Source organism: Physeter macrocephalus, unplaced genomic scaffold (genome assembly GCF_002837175.3).
Source record: "Physeter macrocephalus isolate SW-GA unplaced genomic scaffold, ASM283717v5 random_357, whole genome shotgun sequence".
NCBI lineage: Eukaryota > Metazoa > Chordata > Mammalia > Artiodactyla > Physeteridae > Physeter > Physeter macrocephalus.
Genome location: NW_021145654.1, coordinates 56,108 through 75,000, shown reverse-complemented (window position 1 = coordinate 75,000; position 18,893 = coordinate 56,108). Strand labels below are relative to the sequence as shown.

The following is an 18,893-nucleotide window of genomic DNA, read 5'->3' as shown; positions in this document are numbered from 1 at the left end:
TCTTCCGGTCAGCCGGAACCACCCGCATCGCTGCTCGCGCTGTGTGGGGTGTACCTCTTCGGAGTTCCTGGAGGTGGTCCCAGACTGGAGTGGCAGCTGTAACAACCAATAGGCATGGACATTGTTGGGCCGGAAGCCAATGAGGAATCTGGCGATGGAGAAGCGGCGATCATTTATTTGAGGATGTAGGACGGGTCTGAAGGAAAATGGGGCTGTATCAGAGGTGGCGGCGGCTTCGGATCCCAGGGTTACAAGCCTGCGGGCTGCACATGGTGCGTGAGATACCCAAAGATTCCGAACCACATTGGACCCAGCTCAGCGGAACCCCAAAGTGTAGGCTCTCAACCCAGCCTCACCCCCTCTACTCCCGCCCTGCGTCTCCAGACCCGGCTACTCTAGCCCTTAGATGCGCCATCTTTTTCCTAGGGTCAGCAGCCTGGGGGCCCTAGGGCTCCCAGCCTAGGACCCGTTATCACCCAGTCCTTTTAAAGACTAGGGATTAGGACCACGGCCACTTAAATGTTCTAATTTCCCACTGTCCCCAATCCCAAGAAGGAATGGTGGGACATGTGTTGTTACCTCCTAACATCTTTCCCTCCAGGCAGCTGTGCCGACCCCTCCACACTGGTTGGTAGAGCGGCTTGGCCTTTTTGAGGAGCTATGGACTGCTCAGGTAAAGAGATTAGCAAGCATGGCACAGAAGGATCACCGGACTATCAAGATATCACTTCCTGGAGGCCAGAAAGTGGATGCTGTGGCATGGAACACAACCCCTTACCAACTAGCCCAACAGATCAGGTACCAGGCCCATTCTGTACCTACCAGGATAATCCTTCTATCTCTGTGCTTTCTCGATTTGAGCAGGGAAAGAGCTCTGTATGTTTATTCCATTTCCATCAAGACAGCTTTTCCTGCTGATTCCTTTTTATCTGCATTAGTTTCATAGTCTCTGCCCTTCCTCTATTATGCATCGGGGAAAAAAACGATAGGTTCTGTTGCTCTGGTAACACATTTCCTTTTTCAGGTTTGGAGTTGCTAAGAGATTAGTCCCTCTCTACCCCTTTGGATGGTAACCTTGTTTTTCTCTTTTTCCCCATCCCCCACTGCTGAAGTTCTAAACTGGCAGATACTGCAGTGGCTGCTCAAGTGAATGGAGAACCTTATGATCTGGAGCGGCCCTTAGAGACAGATTCTGACCTCAGATTTCTGACATTCGATTCTGCAGAGGGGAAAGCAGTAAGTTTCTTCCTTATCAGGGATACAGTGGCTACTAAACTAAGAGATGGTTAAGTGGGCACTTCTAGCATTTCTTTCTTTTGCCTCAGTTTCTCCATTTGCAGTTGGGAGGGAGGCCTACCGCAGATTGCTTGTCTTGATTATTCCTGGCTAAGCTGGAAACTTAGGGTGAAAGTTTTTACTTAGCCTGTGCTAGTGAAAGGGAGCGATATAAAGTTGAAAATGGAGGATAATATGCCACGTTAGCCCTCCAACTCTTGAGATATGCATTATAAGTCACCTGTAGCATATATTTAATTTTAATGTGGCTTGCACAACCGAGCACATCACCTGGCCTCCTCTCCACTTTTTCATGTCAGCTTGGATGGCGTGAAAACTGACTAGCCTCCTATTATGCTCTAGAACTGGAAGCACTGAGGAGTGAGGCTTACTCTTCTGTGCATTGCTTCTATTGGCCTTCTTTCTTTTCTATTCAGTTGTTTTTGTTTTCATTTTACTTTTTACTATTTAGTGGTCACCCCAAAGTCAGGTTTTTTGTGATAGTTATTCATACTGGTTTCATGCCAGCTTCTCTGAGGAGAGGATCCGAGAGCAAAGGGCTAAAGGAGAAGGTTATGAACTCATGAACTCCTTTCTTGTGAACCCAGGTATTCTGGCACTCCAGTACCCATGTCCTGGGGGCAGCAGCTGAACAACTTCTAGGTGCTATCCTCTGTCAAGGTCCAAGCACAGGATGTGGCTTTTACCATGATTTCTTCCTTGGAAAGGAACGGTGAGTAGTGCATGGAAGGAGGAGAATGATTCTGGGGTGGTTTCTTTTTCAAAGATTTCGCCATATTTTACTTTATTTTTCTGTTTTTTTGAGCTATAGTTGACAAAGTTGTAATATAAAGTGTACACATGGTGATTTGATGCATGTATACATTGTGAAAGGATTCCCACAATCGAGTTAATTATCACATGCTTTTTGTGTGTGTGTGAGAATGCTTAAAATCTGCTCTTAGCAAATTTCACTTACGCAATACAGAATTTTTCAACTATAGTCACCATACTATACATTAGTTTCTCAGACCTTATTCATCTTATAACTGAAAGTTTATACCTCTTTCCTGGGGTGTTTTCTGAGGCCTTTTTCTGGGGCCTCAGGCATGTTCAGTTTGGAGGAGAAAGAAAGCTGGGGGCAGGTCCCTCCATGCCTCAACTGTGACATAGGTACCACTTTCTCCACTAGTCCATGTCCTTCCTTTTCTAAATCTGCTTGAAACTTACCTTCTCTAGCTTTTATGAGTTCTTCAACTTTTACTTCATCCCTCATTACTGCTGCTCTAGTTTTCTTTATTCAGATTGCCTGCACACAACATTTAATTTCATACAGAGAGCTTTTGCTCCAGCTGTAAACTTTGTACCTGATTTCCTATTTGTTTTCCCCCAGTCTGTCTTTGCCAATAATTTTAGATGTTTTTGGAAGGCAGGATTTCATCCCCTGGGGCCAACACCCAGGTGATGCTCCTTAGAGGATGGAAGCCAACCAATGCTCATCTTTCCAGGACAATCAAGGGCTCAGAGCTGCCTGTTTTGGAACGGATTTGTCAGGAACTTGCAGCTGCTGCTCAACCGTTCCGGAGACTAGAGGCTTCCCAGGATCAGCTTCGGCAGCTCTTCAAGGTGGGGTGGAGACACACAAGTTTAGGAGGATAATCTAGAGACGTGAGGGAAGGAGTGGCTCTCTCTCAGGACTTCTTCGTGAGAATAAAGACTTGTCTTCACTCTTCCCTTCTTCCAGGATAACCCCTTTAAGCTTCACCTGATCAAGGAGAAAGTGACAGGTCCAACGGCAACAGTATATGGGTGAGAGCTGTCAAGATTGAGGGAAACAGGGAGAGGTGGGGATGCACTAAAGAAGGCCAGAAATGGGATAAGGGAAAGAAGATAGAAGGTAATGTGTTTCTCCCAAAAAAGAAATGGGAATTGATTTTTATCTCCCATTGCTTTCTCTGTAGAATAGTTCTTTATGTCTCTTTCTGTCAGCTAAACACCCTAGAGGGAGAATCCTAGAAGCTCAAGAATCTGGAAATCACTAACTGGCCCCTTCTTTCTCCCAGGTGTGGTATGTTGGTTGATCTGTGCAGAGGCCCCCACCTTCGGCATACTGGACAGATTGGAGGCCTGAAGCTGCTAACAGTCAGTTGTGAGGGCTGGGTTAGGTTGCGATTACTGCTTTCACTGGAGTGAGCTGGGGAATGGGAACGTGATCCTCTCTGTCAGCCCCTTTTCTGCTCTGATAGCTAAGGGGGGAATCCAGAAATAGAAAGAAACTTTGTCCCTGCCTTTTAGAAATCCCCATCTGATGACAGATACTGGACACCCTGCCAGGGCCCAGAAGCCAATTCCGAGTCCATAGTCAGACATTAGCACTAAGGGAGATGGCAAGGGAGGGCATGAACAGGCTGGACACGGTCATGTAGGGAAGGCTCCTGTGGAGAGAGCCAGTGTGGAACACCATTTGACAGGCACAGAGAGAATACTCTTAAGTCAAAGGCCTGCCCTTTCTGAAAATATTGCTCCTGGGCAAGGTGAGCTATTAGTTGGAATAGGAGCAGGGAGAGAGGGGAGAGGCAGATATGCAGAGCAAAAAGCCCTGGACTGAAAACCTAGGCATCTGCTCTTAGTCCTATCTCTCTGCCACTGATGAAGTATACGGCCTTAGGTAAATCTCCTTACCCATTTTCCGCATCTATAAAATGAAGCTGTTGATTCCTGTCTTACCAGTAAATCCACATCATAGAGACAAAACCAACTAACACAAGAGAAAGTGTTTGAGGAAAAGTTAAAAGTGCTATAAAATGCAGACTGTTTCTTATTAGTATCATACAATTGTTCAAGGAGAGAACAAGCAGAGGCATTTGAATTTCATGGATCCAGGAACAGGACCTAGTGTGGGAGACTGAGTTTTCTAGCAGCTGTATGGGAGATTGATAAGGGGATGGATAGACTAATATTTGACCAGAACTTAGGGTTACTTCCCTGAGCAGTCATTGATTAGAAGGGAAAGGAACAAAGTACCCGGATGCTGGTAGGGCAGTGGTAGTGAGAATGGGGACAAAAAGAGGTGGCAGGGTAAGGTTAGAATTCAGCAGGACATATGTAGAAATCAAGGCTCAGGCACCTCCGGGGTGGTATACATGGCAGGGGGTGTCTGGAGGATGGTGGGGGCCATCCTCCTGGTGGTGATGGTGGGAAAAGTAGAGAGAGAGATGAGATGGGATCGTTGTCAAGTGTCATACCTGTGATGCTTATGCTCAGAGTATCATATGAGGATTGAAAGAGAGGTTGTCCTCATCTTCCCTTTGACTCCCTTTGTCCTCCCACAGAACTCCTCATCTTTATGGAGGTTTTCCGGCACCCCAGAGACACTGCAGAGAGTGTCAGGGATTTCCTTCCCCACTGCAGAGGAGCTGAGGGCCTGGGAAGAGTGGAGGGAGGAAGCAGAGTTACGGGACCACCGGCGCATTGGGAAGGTACAGAGACTGGGAAAACAGGGGTAGGGTGGGGGTGATGATAAGGGGTGGAGAGAGATGAAGGAACCTGACTGTGAAGTTGAGAGCAGATTCGGAATCCCACAGACTGAGCAGCTTGGTCAGTTATCTCTTCTGGGTTCCCAAGCCCCCACTTCCCCGTTGAAGTGACCGTTGCCGTTCCCGACTCCAGGAACAGGAGCTCTTCTTCTTCCATGAACTGAGCCCTGGGAGCTGCTTCTTCCTGCCTCGAGGGACAAGGGTGTATAATGTACTCGTGGCTTTTATCAGGGTAAGGAGGACCCATGTTCAGGGGAAGGAAGACTGGGGAGGGACTGAGGGCCTAGAAGAAGCCAGGTGTTAAAAGAGGGGAATTAGAAGTTTAAACATAAATATCGTAAAGTGCTAGTGACTTTTATCAAGGGCCTAGAAATGTGTGGTCTGCAGTGAGGAGCATAGCGAGGGAGAATGGTGCTTACTAGGTTGTAGCTGTGCTCAGCATGACTTGAGGGCCCAGAAGAATCACACAGCTGCCATCCTGCTTCCTCTCCCACCAGTCACTCTGGCCTTCCATGTCTGTACCCTCCTCTCTAGGCCGAGTATACCCGCCGTGGTTTCTCAGAAGTGAAAACCCCCACGCTGTTTTCTACGAAACTCTGGGAACTGTCAGGGCACTGGGAGCATTACCGGGAAGACATGTTTGCCCTGCAGCCCCCAGGCTCTGACAGCCATGCCGGCTCCCAGAGTGACCACTCTACCAGCCATCCCACAGGCACGCTCGCCCTCAAGCCCATGAACTGCCCTGCGCACTGGTGAGCTGGGATCCAGGAGACCTGGGTCCTCCCGGGGCTAGGGCTAGGCAGCTGGGTTACTAAATACTAAGTTGTAGAAAACTTGGAATCGTATTGGAACACCTGATTTGAGTCTTGAATTTGCCCTCTAGCTCCCTGTGTGAATTTGGAAAAATCATTGCACCTCCCTAAGCATGTGTAATATCAAGGGTTTGGAGTTGCTGTCTAAGGTTCTTCTTTCAGTTCAGTGCCTATCACAGAACAGGGGCACAGTAAGTGATGTCTATTATTGTTGTTACTGAGATTCACTTTTGAACCAGGCAGGGCCCAGATTGTGATGAGTGGGATTGACAGGACTTCAGGCATGCCGAGGCTGGAGAGCATGTTAGCTGATGGTGCAGAGAAGGGAAGCAAGCAGCCTGGGCGGAGGAACAGTCTTCAGGGGCTAGTTTTCCCTGTGGCCCTGACTCCTCCCCACCCCAACCTCAGCCTGATGTTCGCCCACCGGCCCAGATCCTGGCGAGAGCTGCCCCTGCGACTGGCCGACTTCGGGGCCTTGCACCGGGCCGAGGCCTCTGGCAGTCTGGGGGGACTGACCCGGCTGCGGTGCTTCCAGCAAGATGACGCTCACATCTTCTGTGCACCCGATCAGGTGGCTCTTCCCCAGCTCCACCAAAGCATTTCTAAGCCGCCTTTCATTCTCCTTGTGAACTGCCAACATTCCTGACCCTCAGTTACCCTCTTTATATACGATAATTTAGCTACATTCTATCGAAAACTTTATGTTTTTGCCCTCTTTTCCCCAAACTACCACCACCCTAGAGCTCTAGCTAGCATGCAGCTCAGCTGCCCTTATTCCCCCAGCTGGAAGCAGAGATCCGAGGCTGTCTTGATTTCCTCCGCTCTGTCTACACTGTCCTTGGGTTCTCTTTCCGCCTGGCACTGTCTACCCGGCCATCTGGCTTCCTGGGAGAGCCTTGCCTTTGGGACCAGGCTGAGCAGGTGAGCAGGTGGTAGGGAAGCAGGGGCAGATAAACCAGTCTCTGATGGAAGGAGAGGGGAGATTGGAATCAGGGTCCCTGGTAGAGGCATATGCTGAGAGGATCACTGTTGGGGACTAGAGAGATCTGTTGCTCATAAAGTTTAAGATGACATATTTCTCTCGTATCCTTTCCTCTAAAGGTCCTTCAACAGGCCCTGGAAGAATTTGGAGAACCCTGGGACCTCAACCCTGGAGATGGTGCCTTCTATGGGCCTAAGGTAAGCTGGGGACCGTGGTTAGAGTCTTATTTATTCCTTTTTTTGTTTTGTTTTATTAACTATTTAATAGATACGAAGGAATGTTTTTAAATTTGTGTAAGATATAAAGAAGAGCAGTACATCTCCTGCTCTCGTGGAACTTAGGTCTGGTGAGGGCTCTGGGAGGTAAATAGGGTGTTTCAGCACCGTGGGATCAGTGCTGTCTAGGTACTAAGGGGCACATTACTCAGGAGGGTCAGGAAAGACTTCCCATAGGAATCTCTTTCCGATCTGAAAGGTAATCGTTGGCCAAGTAAAAAGGTGCTTCAGGAGGGAACGTTGTAGGCAGAGGCTGGGGCGAAGAGTAAAAACTCACATGGCAAGTTGGAAGAGGTGGAAGAAGTCGGGGAAAAAGGGCTGTAAAGTGTCTGCTGGATTTAGTGAAAAGGCTGTTAGGTTTTGAGAGTCCATTTTTCAGTAAAGTGGGGACTGGACGTGGAGTCAGAAGTGAATGAATGAACCTAATACTTCCAAGAACATTGGCTCTTATAAAGGCAAAGGAGAGTAGCTGGCAGATCCAAAGAGATGTTGATGAAGGGAGAGACTTGAGAATGTTTAAATGCTGTGATGAGAGGGAACCTGTTTGGGTCAGGGAGAAGTTGAAGTTGCAGAAGGGGTTTCAGTAGAGGAAAGTTTCTGGGGAGTCTTGAGGGGTGGGATCCAGAGCCCTCCACAGAAGGAACCACCTGTGCTGTTGTTTAGGGGGTAAAGGAAAGGCTTGGGGGTAGGTGCCAGGATATTTATAGGTGTGATGACAGAAGTTGAGACATTTTCCCATCTCATGATAGCAACTATCAGAGTTCTCCATGAGATAGGAGGCAGGATCATTTGCTGAGATAGGAGTGGGGAATAGGAGAGTTGTCAGTGAGGGGGTTGAAGATGGGAAGAGAGGAGAAAGCTTGAAAATCCTTGAGGAGAACAGGACGCAGAGCTGATTAGGGCAGCCAAAGGATTGCAGGCAGCAGCAAGGGTTCAGTTGAGGTTCACAACAGCGACTTGCATCATTCGCTGATTTTGCGTCTGGGTGGTGTGTGGTGTGTTGGGCAGCACTGGGCACTTCTGTTCCAGGGCCAAGGAGGTGGGAGGCTAGGGTGCCACCAGGGTGGGGTTTTGTCATGTGGATGTGACAGAAGAACAGTGATACCAGGGAACCAGGGAGAGTGGTTACAGCTGCATGGGGAAAGAAACGGGTGGGAGAGGCTGAGAGACCTGTGAATGGGAAGAAGAATGAGGAGTTAAGGAGCCGAGAAATTGAAGAGCCATTAATAGGAATAATTGTCAGAGCTGGAAGGACAAGAGATAGTAATCAGAGCAGGTGTCTGATGGACTGTTTCAGAGGTGCGGCCATCCTGGGCGATGACAGCATGAAGGATGTAGCCATAGTGTGGGCGCGGATGAAGGTCTCTGAGATGAGGAACTCAAGGAATTGAGAGGCCAGGGTGAGGATGGGCCATTCATGTGAATGTTGATGTTCCCTAATAATACACCACTATTAAGTGGAAAGAGCCACCGCCAGAGTCTGCAGCGAGTGACGGAGAGCGCGATGCAGCTGGGTGACATGTCTCTCCACACAGCCTGGGATGTGGCTAGGTAGAAGGGGGTGGCATGCATAATGGAGGATACTGGTTCTGGTTTCTCTCATGTCCTCCCTTCTGTCTCCTCCAGATTGACGTGCACCTCCACGATGCCCTGGGTCGGCCCCATCAGTGTGGGACAATCCAGCTTGACTTCCAACTGCCCCTGAGATTCGACCTCCAGTACAAGGGGTACAGAACCTTGTCCTGTCCCCTTTTCCCTTGGCGCATGGAATAGGTGGAGAACAACTTCCCTTTCTGCCTTTGACCGTAAAAACTAAACCACATCCTCCACACCCTCCCTTGCCAGGGCTGAACATTCTTGGAAACTGGAAGGTGATCTTGGGTGCCCATTGTGTGACACTTTTCCATTCCATCCACAAACACCCCTTTCCCTTCAAGGCAGGCGGGGGCCCTGGAGCGTCCAGTCCTCATTCATCGAGCAGTGCTAGGTTCTGTGGAAAGGATGTTGGGAGTGCTGGCGGAAAGCTGCGGGGGAAAATGGTGAGACCTCTGACCCCCGATTCCTGTTCTGGCCCTCAAGCCAGGTGGTGCGTGCTCCACATCCTGGCTCCCTTCAGACTCCAGCTTCTGTTTCCTTCTAGAATCTGCTCCCTGCAGCCACACTTGGGGTCTGAGCCAGGATAAATAATTTGCCTTCCTCTGTTCTCTCAATCAGGCCACTATGGCTGTCACCATTCCAGGTGGTGGTCATACCTGTGGGGACTGAGCAAGAGGAATATGCCAGGGAGGTGAGGAGTTGGGGGTGAGGATGGGGGCCGAAGCAAGACTAATAGGGAGGCTGGGAACGAGCAATGGGTAGCAGAGGCCCCATGGGGTAGTGAAAGGGGCACGGCACTTGGAATCACAAGACGACTCAAATTAATAAATGTTGAATGCTGACAGCTGAGCACTTGGCACAAAAGGGGGCTTGGAGAAATGTTTGTTTTATTTTTCCTTTCTAGAGAGAAGTAAGGATATGGACAGTACTAGAGTCGAGCAGCTGGTTGGGTAGAGTGGTGTCTAGAAACAGAGTCCAGGGAGGCCTGGCTCCAGGAGGAGGCCGACAAGGAGGCTGGGGGGCTGGGGAGAGGCCTCAATGTAGAGAGTGAGGAGGGTTTGTCCCTGAGAACTGGAGAGCCTTGAGGCAGAGGAAGGAGGAGCAGATGGGGGAGCTTGAGGAAAACTGGCATCAGACTGTTCTAGCTCCTCAGCCTTCCATTAAATCAGGTTCCTGTCAATGATCCTCTACCCCAGGCACAGCGGAGCCTGCGAGCTGCAGGACTGGTTGGCGACCTGGACGCTGACTCCGGACTGACCCTCGGCCGGAGGATCCGCCGGGCTCAGCTTGCCCACTACAATTTTCAGTTCGGTAAGACCGGGTCAGCACAGCCCTCAGAGCCTTGCACTCTTCCACTCGGCCTGTATGTTGTTCTTTCCTGTCTACTATGTTTGGTCATCCGCGTATTTGGGTAAATTGCAGCTCATTACCTGAGCTGGGCAGGAGCCAGGATTCAGAACTCCTGAGCCATTTGGGCCCTAGGCTCCTTCACCCCCTGACCAGCACCTCTGACCCTCAGAACAGTTTTCTTCTGACTCCCACCCTAGCTCTTGGTGTCTGTTAGTAATTAGCCAAGGGAGCATCAGAAAGGAACAGGAAGGGTTAATAAGGCATTAATTAGTTAGCTTTGCTTATTCTAGACCTAGATAGAGTCAGCCCTAAGGGATGAGGAGAAAGGCCTTAAGAAAAAAAAGTCTAGGCCTACCTTGCTCCTTTTTTTCATTTTCCAAGGTTCAGAGCTCTGTCTTGAAGGCAAGGAGTAGGAACGTCTCAGCCAGATTACCTGGTTCTCTAGTTTTACACATCCACTCATCCTGCCAGCCTTGAAGCAAGCTGACCATGATCCCGTGGACTTGCACATGTGTCATCCACCCTGCCACCCTCCCCTTTCTCTAATGTACACACACACACTCTCTCTCTCTCTCTCTGGATCTGCTTCTTGATCTGTTTGTCTTTCTTTGGCTGACCCTAGTATCTCTGACCCCTGGGCTCCTGAGTGGAAGTGATAAGGCATGTAAGAGAATGTCTGGAATATTTCTTTATCTCCTCAGGATGACCAGGGAACTGGAGAGCAAGAGATAGCTAAATATATCCTTTCCCGGAACCATGTCTGAGCTCTGCTCTTCCTAAAGATTTCGGTCTCTTACATTTCTGCATAGCAAAAGGAGATATCCTCTGGATAAATTTGCCCTGAGATTCGCAAACCTCCCCTCTTTCTGCAGTGGTTGGCCAGAAAGAGCAGAGTAAGAGAACAGTGAACATTCGGACTCGAGATAATCGTCGACTTGGGGAGCGGGACTTGGCCGAGGCTGTACAGCGGCTACTGGAGCTACAGAACACCAGGGTCCCAAATGCTGAAGAAATTTTCTGAGCTTTTGTGTATAGATGTGGCAAAGACCTGTAGGAGCTATCAGGCCCCCTTAACACGGAGGGGCCCAACCTAACTGACAAGAGCCTGAAGTCCCCCAGACCCCTCAGAACTTGTGTGGAGGCATGAATATGCTCTCATGAAAAGAGATTTGGTCTGGGGGAAGCTGTAGCTGTTTGGATGTGAGGAGAGTGAAACTAAAAATAATAAACTTGAAGCTACTGGGAATGTGTCTTCATCTCTGACTCCTGATGGGGACATAAAAGGGAGTTTGACTCTGTCTCCCACTCTTTTGTCCTAGGGGGTTGGGGTAATTGAAAAGGGGCAGCCCGTGGCTCTCACTGGTCGGGGAGCTCCCTGGGATAGCTGTCCTGTTCCCCTGTCCAAACTCCTCAGTGCCCTGTTTCCCCAGCCCCAATTCAGCAGGTTGTCAGATCCATTCTTCAAAGAAGGCCAAATGGAGAAATTGAGGCACAAAACAAAGTCTCAGACCTCTCTTGCTCCAGGATTCTCAGAATCAGTTTCTCTTCGGGTTGGGTTCACCATTCTTCTCAATCCTGTCAGGAGCCTTCAGGGTATGTGGGAGGAGTGTCTGCCAGAGGAGGAGCAGCTGGGACTGAGTCATGGCAGGAAGCTGAGGAGGGCGGTAGCTATCCCCAGATAGACTATAAAGAGGAGGAGGAACCAGCCCTGAAGTTCACAACAGCAGTAACAGCAACTGGAGAAGCAGGCTCCCAGAAGCCCAGCCCTTCAAATCAGATCTGCCTGAGAGGACCTACTTGAGTGGTCGCTGACCAGTCCTTGCCCCAGGATGGGGACCACGTCCAGAGCAGCCTTGGTCTTGGCCTGTTTAGCTGTTGCTTCTCTAGCCTCAAAGGGAGGTGAGTTGGGGTCAGAGCCAGCACTTGGAAAGGGGGCCTGGCCAGCATGGGCCTGGGGCCTGGGTCCAGCCATCCCGGATGGCTCATCACCAGCCAAAGGATGCCCCATTTGGCTGCCTGTTTCTGAGCAGGACTGTGGTGGGCCTAGACACTGGAGCCTTTAACCAGGGAGGGGAGCAGGGGTACAGAAGGAAAGGAGTTCCTAGAGATTGCTGCCAAGAAACACATATTGGAGTCAAACGGACAACTGCCGGGGTGGATGGATTCACAGAGTGAGGGGCCTGATGTATATGTGGCACCTATTAGCCAGAAGTGAGAAGAAGAGGAGCTCCCAGGCTGCTCAAAACCAGTTTACTGACCCAGAGAGCCTTGACTGACTCCTTACCTGGTTAGGAGAAGAGAGGGCATCATCCATCTACAGGGGACCAGGCACAGCCACTCTCTAGCTCACACACACATTATCTGCTTGGATGCCAAACTAAATGTTACTGTGGGAAACTACTGCAAGAGTGTCATAGATCTAATCTATCTGGAAGGCCCTGTCTTGTCTTTCCCAGGTCCTGGTCTTTTGTGACTGCAGATCAGCTACAGGTGATTCCTTTCCCTGTGGCTGTGGGGTGAATTGCCTCAGGAGTCCTGAACCATCTCAGTTTCCCAGGTCCTAAATTGAGACCTGAACTAAGGGGGATCTGAGACTAGCTGAAGGGGAGGCACTTCAATTTCTGTGTGGGCTCCTTACCAGAAGGCCCAAAGATGTTTAAAGGGCCTGTGGTAGGCAGGAGGGTGGAGGAGATGGACAGGTGAGGCTCCAGCCAGTTCAAGGTCTGGACTGTGGAGAGAGCCCAGAAGCTGTAAGGGAAAGACACTGACACAAGATTAAGGCCTTCCTCCCCAGCCCCGTGTGTCACACTCCCTTTAGGCCTGGACTTGGGAGACCCAAGGGTTTGAGCGTGGTGGAGGTGAGGCTGTCAGATTATCACACCCAATCGGTCTCGACCAGGTGTGTTTGGGGGGTGGCTTAGGGGACATGGGGCAGGAGCAGTACAGAGAGGCTTCTGGTGTCTTGGTCATCTTTTCTAAGCTCTTAACCTCTACTGCCTCCCCTGCCCATGCTCAGGGCCAGGAAAGGGCCCCTCAATACCACCCCCAACTCGCCCTTCCTCTTCCAGGCTTCAAGGCTTCAGGGCAGAGGGAGCTGGGGCCAGTGCACCTCACTCACCCCCTTCAAGAAGGTAAGAGCTTGGGGGAGTGGCATATGGGATTGGGGCTCCAGGAGGAAATGTAGGCTCTGACCATCTCCCTTCTTGCCGGTAGTTGGCTATGCTGCACCCCCTTCCCCACCTCTGACCAGAGCTCTCCCCATGGATCACCCTGACACCTCTCAGCATAGCCCTCACTTTGAAGAACAGAGTGAAGGTAAGTCTCAGTTGCACCTCTAGGTTTCTGGTCTGACTTACTTCCTGATCTTCAGAATGGGAGGGGAAGAAGGAGAGGGCTACTTACACACTCCGCCTTCTGTAGTACAGCCATCTCCATCTCAGAAAGCCATCCCTGTCCAAGAGGAGCTGCCCCCTCCCCAACTCCCTGTGGAAAAGAAAGGTGAGTTCTTGCCCTTTCCCTCACTCCCACCCACTACATCATGCTGACAGCAGCCTGAGCCTTGCTCTTTTGTGTCCTCACCCCTATCTTGCAGGGGATCCACCTCTCCCTCAAGAGGCCGGCCCCCTCCAAAAAGAGCTATCCCCTCCCCAGGTCCTTATTAAACAGAAGGAAGGTAAGTGACTCCTTCTCTTTACCCTCCTGCCTACCCGTGGCTGACAGCATGGGCTTTGGGGCTTCTGCCACTTACTAGCTGTGTAATAACCTTGGGTAAGTTACCTCTCCAAGCCTTAGTTTCTTTATTTGTAAAATTGGGGAAATAATACTTATTTTTTAAAATTATAAGATTACATGACACAAAAGTAGCATTTATTTTCACTTCTCTAGTGAGTTACTTTTTTTTTAAAGCATGTGCTATTTCTTTCTTTTTTTATAAGTTTTATTGATTGATTGATTTTGGGCTGCGTTGGGTCTTTGTTGCAGCACACAGGATCTTTGTTGAGGCATGCGGGATCTTTCGTTGCGGCGTGCAGGTTTCTCTCTAGTTGTGGCGTGCGGGTTTTTTTCTCTTTTCTAGTTGTGGCACATAGGCGCCAGGGCACATGGGCTCTGTAGTTGTGGTGCGCAGATTCCAGAATGCATGGGCTCTCTAGTTGAGGCGTGCGAGCTCAGTAGTTGTGGCGTGCAGATTTAGTTGCCCTGTGGCATGTGGGATCGAACCCGCGTCGCCTGCATTGGAAGGCGGATTCTTTACCACTGGACCACCAGGAAAGTCCCTCTACTGAGTTACTTTTTATGAATGGGAACTGGCCTGTTTTCTAGAGATGCCCATCCCAACATGAATGTTGTTTACGCACCTCCTTCTACCCCAGTAGACCCATCTTTCCTTTATCAAGAGGAGATGACCTTCCAATCTAAGCAGAAAGAGAGTGAGTGACAGCTTTAGTCTGTCCATCCCCCAGCTTTAATGCTCAGACCCTGGTCTGGGTAGTGGGGTGGGAGAGCAGGTATTCTGAGCCTTGGGAAGCAGCACAGGGAGCAGGCGTGATTCGGGGTCGGGGAGCTATAAGGGTGACACCTTTCATGACTCAGGTCTCTTTTCCTATGGGTCAGTCATTCTGAAGTTAAGAGCCATGAATTCATTTGTCCCCTTTTCCTCTATATCCTCCCAACACTTTCTCCTCAACCCCAACTTCCTTCAATCCTCCCAACTCAATCCAGCCTTCCTCTATCCCTCTGCATGTTCCCCCTTCCCACTCTGTTCTCCCCATTCTAGAAAAGCTGGCTCCCTTCATGGACCACAGCTCCCCAGAGCCCAAGTCTTGGAATCCAGCCCAGCACTGCCAACAGGGCCGACACCAAGGTGGCTGGGGCCACCGGCTGGATGGCTTCCCCCCTGGGCGGCCTTCTCCGGACAATCTGGACCAGATCTGCCTTCCTAATCGTCAGCATGTGATGTACGGCCCTTGGAACCTGCCACAGACTGGCTTTTCCCACCTTGTTCGTCAGGGTGAGACCCTCAATTTGCTGGAAACTGGATATTCCCGCTGCTGCCGCTGTCACAGCTACACAAACCGCTTGGACTGTGCAAAAGTCATGGTAAGGGTTGGACTCTTGATCCTGGGGATGTCCTTTAACCCCCAGACAGTATGTGTGTGTTTCAAGGACTAGAGGCCTAGGCCTGGGTATGCAGGAACCTCAGGTTCCTTTCATTGGCCCTACCTTGGGCCTCCTCATTGTGCCAGAAGAGCAGAGGACAGCCTCTGCTTCTTTATTATCTGCATACCCAGGGTCCTTTATGGAGCCTGGGAGGAAAGCAGGTATGTGGAGAGTGGGCTACCAGGCTGATCTACTCCTCTTGCTCTAGTGGGAGGACACAATGACCCGGTTCTGTGAGGCTGAATTTTCTGTCAAGACCCGAGCCTATTGGTGCTGCAAACGTCAGGGGGAGGCTCGATTCTCCTGCTTCCAAGACGAAGCTCCCCGGCCACACTATCAGCTCCAGGCCTGCCCCAGCCACCAGCCTGGTATTTCCTCGGGTCCTGAGCTGCCTTTTCCCCCTGGGCTACCCACACTGGACAATATCAAGAACATCTGCCACCTAAGACGCTTCCGCTCTGTGCCACGCAACCTCCCAGCTACTGACCCCATCCAAAGGCAGCTGCAGGCTCTGACCCGGCTGGAGGGGGAGTTCCAGCGCTGCTGCCGGCAGGGGAACAACCACACCTGTACATGGAAGGCCGTAAGTGGGCATCCCAGCATCCTGAGAGCCTGTCTGCCTGCCCACCTGTCTGACCTCTGACCCCACCAGCCTTTTCATCTTCCATGTACCCACCCCCCGTGAGCATGTCTGCCCGTTCATCTGCTTGTGAATGTCCATCCATCCACTGTGTTCTTCGTCTGAGTCTGTTCATCGTGCACCTTCATCCTGCACTCCTGGCCTCGTCCACCCAATACCCTACACATGTACCTGTCTTCCATCCATCTGTCAAGCTCTGGCCTCACCTGACCCTCTCTGTCTACCATTCCAGGACATCTCCTGTGGCCAGCTCCGAACCTCATCTGTTCTTCTACCCTTCCACCTTCCCAATCCCATATATCCACAGCTGCCTCCTTGCCCTCTGGTTCTTTGCCCTTCCCTTTTGGCACCTGGGGCTGAGAGTCCCTCATCTCATAGCATAGGGCAGTGAGGGAAGCAGTGGGTCAGGAGGGCCAAGTGTCCAGGCTTCTGATTTTCCTTTCTCTGGCCCACAGTGGGAGGATACCCTTGATGGCTACTGTGATCAGGAAAAGGCTACAAATACCCACCACTACTCGTGTTGCCACTACCCTCCTAGCCCTGCCCGAGATGAGTGCTTTGCCCGGCAGGCTCCCTATCCCAACTATGACCGGGACATCTTGACCGTGGACCTCAGCCGAATCACCCCCAACTTCATGCGTCATCTCTGTGGAAATCAAAGAGTTCTCACCAAGCAGTGAGTCTTGCCCAGTTCTTCCCCAACTCTTTTCCCTTCTCCAAAACCTCCCTTTTGGGGCACCCTCTGGGGCACTCTTGGGAAGAGCAAAATCATGGTCTGCAAGCACCATTTTGATGCCTGGAGACACCCAAAGACCCTGACCCCTACCTGTTTCCCACCAACATAGTAAGCAGATTTCTGGGCTGATCCAGAACATGACTGCCCACTGCTGTGACCTGCCGTTTCCAGAGCAGGCCTGCTGTGCTGAGGAGGAGGTAAGTGTGAGGGCAGGGGGTCATAGTCTCCAGAGGAACGCAGAGGAGGGGAGTGAGAGGGCTGGAACTGCAGGATACCCCTTCTTTTAGTACCTCAAACCAGCCCACAGAAATAATGAGGACTACTGGGGAGATCTTTTTTCTTGGTTCCAGCAGTCTTCACTCCTGACCTGACCTGCTCCCCATCTCTAAGTGCCTATTATGCCTTCTCTGGGCCTCTAGCTTTTGGCATTTCCAGATGTTCACATCTGTCCATCACAAGGAGTCTAGCTGTGGAAGGCACCCTTGTACTGTCTCTGAGCCCCAGAAGGGATCTAGGGAGAGAGCAGTAGAAGCTGAGGGAAGGGGGACTTTGGACATACAAGTAACCAGGCCTGGCCTCTGACAACCCTCCTCCCCTATCATGTCTGCTTTACTCCTTCATCAGAAATCAGCCTTTATTGATTACCTGTGTGGTCCCCGACATAACTTCTGGCGAGACTCTGCCTTCTGCTGTAAACTGAGTCCTGGGGATGAACAGACCAACTGCTTCAACACTAATTATCTGAGGGATGTGGCTCTAGTGGCTGGAGACATTAGGGATGCCAAGGACCAGGGGGAGCAGGGCCCAACTTGGGGAACAAATATCAGCCCCACCCCTGAGTCCAAGGAAGAGTGAGTCACCCCAGAGCCTTGGAGGGTGAGATTGGGGGACCCCACCCCACCCCACCCCATCCTCCTGGAATACTCATTACAGTAAACACCTCTTGGATTTGGCCTCATTGTGTCTGTTGTCTCACACAAACACACCCTCCTAAGCCTGCCCTATTTTCTTCAGTGTCTGGCCGCTGAGGCCCACTGCCCCACCCCCACTAACTGAGCAGAAGTCTTTCCACAGGCTTTGTTGAGACCAAAACTAAATGGTTTAACTTCAGTATTTGTCATCTTGAATTTATTCACACATTTAAAAGGAATGTCACTTTGTTAGCTGGCTATCTGGATTCAGAAGTGAAAAAGATATGATTCATGTCTTTGGTGAGCCCCCAAAATGCACAGCGCTGCCTGACATTTTTTAATCTTCACTTTTGATCCTTGGAGTCCATGTGTTTATTCATTCAGTATACATTGATTGAACTCCTGTCGATGTGCACTGTGCTAGACTGCAGGATACACATTCGGAAAACATACAGTTCCTTCCTTCAGGTTGCTCACATTCCAGAAAACTAGCAGGTGTGATTAGTGTTGTGGTACAGGGCTGCCAGAGTGCCAGTATGCTCGGAGCACTTGATAACCGGGCCAGAGCTGGGAGTAGGGCTGGGGGCAGTAGGGGTGCACCAGGGAAGGCCTCTGCAGGGGTGAGGTCTACTGCAGGAGAAGTAGAAGGTACAAGGGGCAGGTACGGACCAGGCGAAGGGGCAACTCATGCAGAAGCACATAGGCTGAAAGGACCTGACGTGGTTGTTCCTCCCAGATGAGTCTGGAAAGATGAGCAGGAGCTCATTACGAATGACTCATCTGCCCGGCTTAAAGGGCATCTTGGCACCTTATATGTGTTCACATTTGCCTTTTACGATGTCTAGTCGGCAGCCAGGCAGGCAGGAACCTGGGAAGCCAGTTCGGACAGTGTCGTGCCAATGCCTGAGGGGAGGGCGCCGTAGCACCCAGACCGAAGCTAGACCACAGGGTGGCGGGACCCTGCGGCCCTTCGAGATTGACCACAGGAAACCGGAGCCTCCAGGCTGGAGCTGAAAGAACTGGAATGAAGGCTTAGTCCCGAGGGGACGAGTCCTCTGTGATTCTGCTGCCTGGACAACTTTCCAGAAAGCAGGACGTCCCCGGCCCAGCTTACGGAGGAAGAGAGTGAAACAGGGACTGCCGTCCTTCCCCAGCCGGGGACTAGATGAGCCCCAGCAGCTCTAAAACTGACACCGGCCGTTCCCTCCACTCCTCCACCGCCTTTTATTTATTTACGTACACTTTGCCCGCGTAGCAGTTTTTAACCCATCAGCGTCTTAGCAGCTCCTTCGCCTGTCCGTCAGCACGGGGGCCAATGAGCGGGCGAGAGACACTCCGTGCCTCGCCCCTGAGACGGCAACCCTGCCAGCGCGATCCTGCGCGACCCCGGCCGCGCGCTCGGGTAGCGCTCTCAGAGGGCGTCAGCTTCTATGCGCGGACGTCTGGCCCTTTTCTGATCGCCTCTGGGTGCCAGAGGCCGGGCTGGCAGAGGCAGGGCGCACTCTTTCCCCAACCCCGTCCGCTCGTCCGCCCTCGGTGTACGGGTGCAAACCAGCTCGCGGGGCGGAGCCCCGGCCGGTGGAGGGACGGGTGGGCAACTCCGCCGGCAGAGGCACCACTAAC

General features: G+C 51.2%; 2 protein-coding genes across 13 annotated transcripts in view; both read left to right on the top strand.

Annotated features, from left to right (window-relative positions):
* Window positions 1-25: 25 nt before the first annotated feature.
* TARS2 (threonyl-tRNA synthetase 2, mitochondrial) lies at window positions 26-11,142 on the top strand. Of its 4 annotated transcripts, XM_007109709.4 has the most exons (18): window positions 30-272; window positions 602-798; window positions 1,113-1,236; window positions 1,884-2,008; window positions 2,784-2,901; window positions 3,020-3,084; window positions 3,339-3,417; window positions 4,608-4,754; window positions 4,945-5,043; window positions 5,346-5,563; window positions 6,032-6,194; window positions 6,407-6,544; window positions 6,725-6,802; window positions 8,507-8,607; window positions 8,818-8,919; window positions 9,095-9,167; window positions 9,673-9,787; window positions 10,699-11,141. In XM_007109709.4, the coding sequence occupies exons 1-18, from the start codon at window positions 207-209 to the stop codon at window positions 10,845-10,847; spliced, it is 2,157 nt and encodes a 718-aa protein (XP_007109771.2). In that variant the 5' UTR covers window positions 30-206; the 3' UTR covers window positions 10,848-11,141. The 4 variants fall into 4 exon arrangements, 3 of the variants coding, with proteins under 3 accessions (XP_007109771.2, XP_007109772.2, XP_028341108.1); XM_007109710.4 differs by lacking the exon at window positions 6,407-6,544 and having other exon boundaries at window positions 10,699-11,142; XM_028485307.2 differs by lacking the exon at window positions 8,818-8,919 and having other exon boundaries at window positions 10,699-11,142.
* Window positions 11,143-11,522: 380 nt separating this feature from the next.
* ECM1 (extracellular matrix protein 1) overlaps window positions 11,523-18,893 on the top strand; it is a 33,524-nt gene continuing 26,153 nt past the window's right edge. For 4 of the 9 annotated variants that reach the window (XM_055082922.1, XM_055082924.1, XM_055082925.1 and 1 more), the window contains exons 1-10: window positions 11,523-11,725; window positions 12,895-12,957; window positions 13,040-13,141; window positions 13,247-13,324; window positions 13,419-13,499; window positions 14,197-14,253; window positions 14,601-14,923; window positions 15,192-15,566; window positions 16,079-16,299; window positions 16,469-16,556. In XM_055082922.1, coding sequence (XP_054938897.1) covers window positions 11,656-11,725; window positions 12,895-12,957; window positions 13,040-13,141; window positions 13,247-13,324; window positions 13,419-13,499; window positions 14,197-14,253; window positions 14,601-14,923; window positions 15,192-15,566; window positions 16,079-16,299; window positions 16,469-16,556 — 1,458 coding nt within the window. In that variant the 5' untranslated portion in view covers window positions 11,523-11,655. Of the gene's footprint in view, window positions 11,726-12,894; window positions 12,958-13,039; window positions 13,152-13,196; window positions 13,325-13,418; window positions 13,500-14,196; window positions 14,254-14,600; window positions 14,924-15,191; window positions 15,567-16,078; window positions 16,300-16,468; window positions 16,557-16,983; window positions 18,880-18,893 lie in introns of those variants that run through there. The other 5 variants (XM_028485308.2, XM_028485312.2, XM_007109705.4 and 2 more) reach the window with 5 other exon arrangements.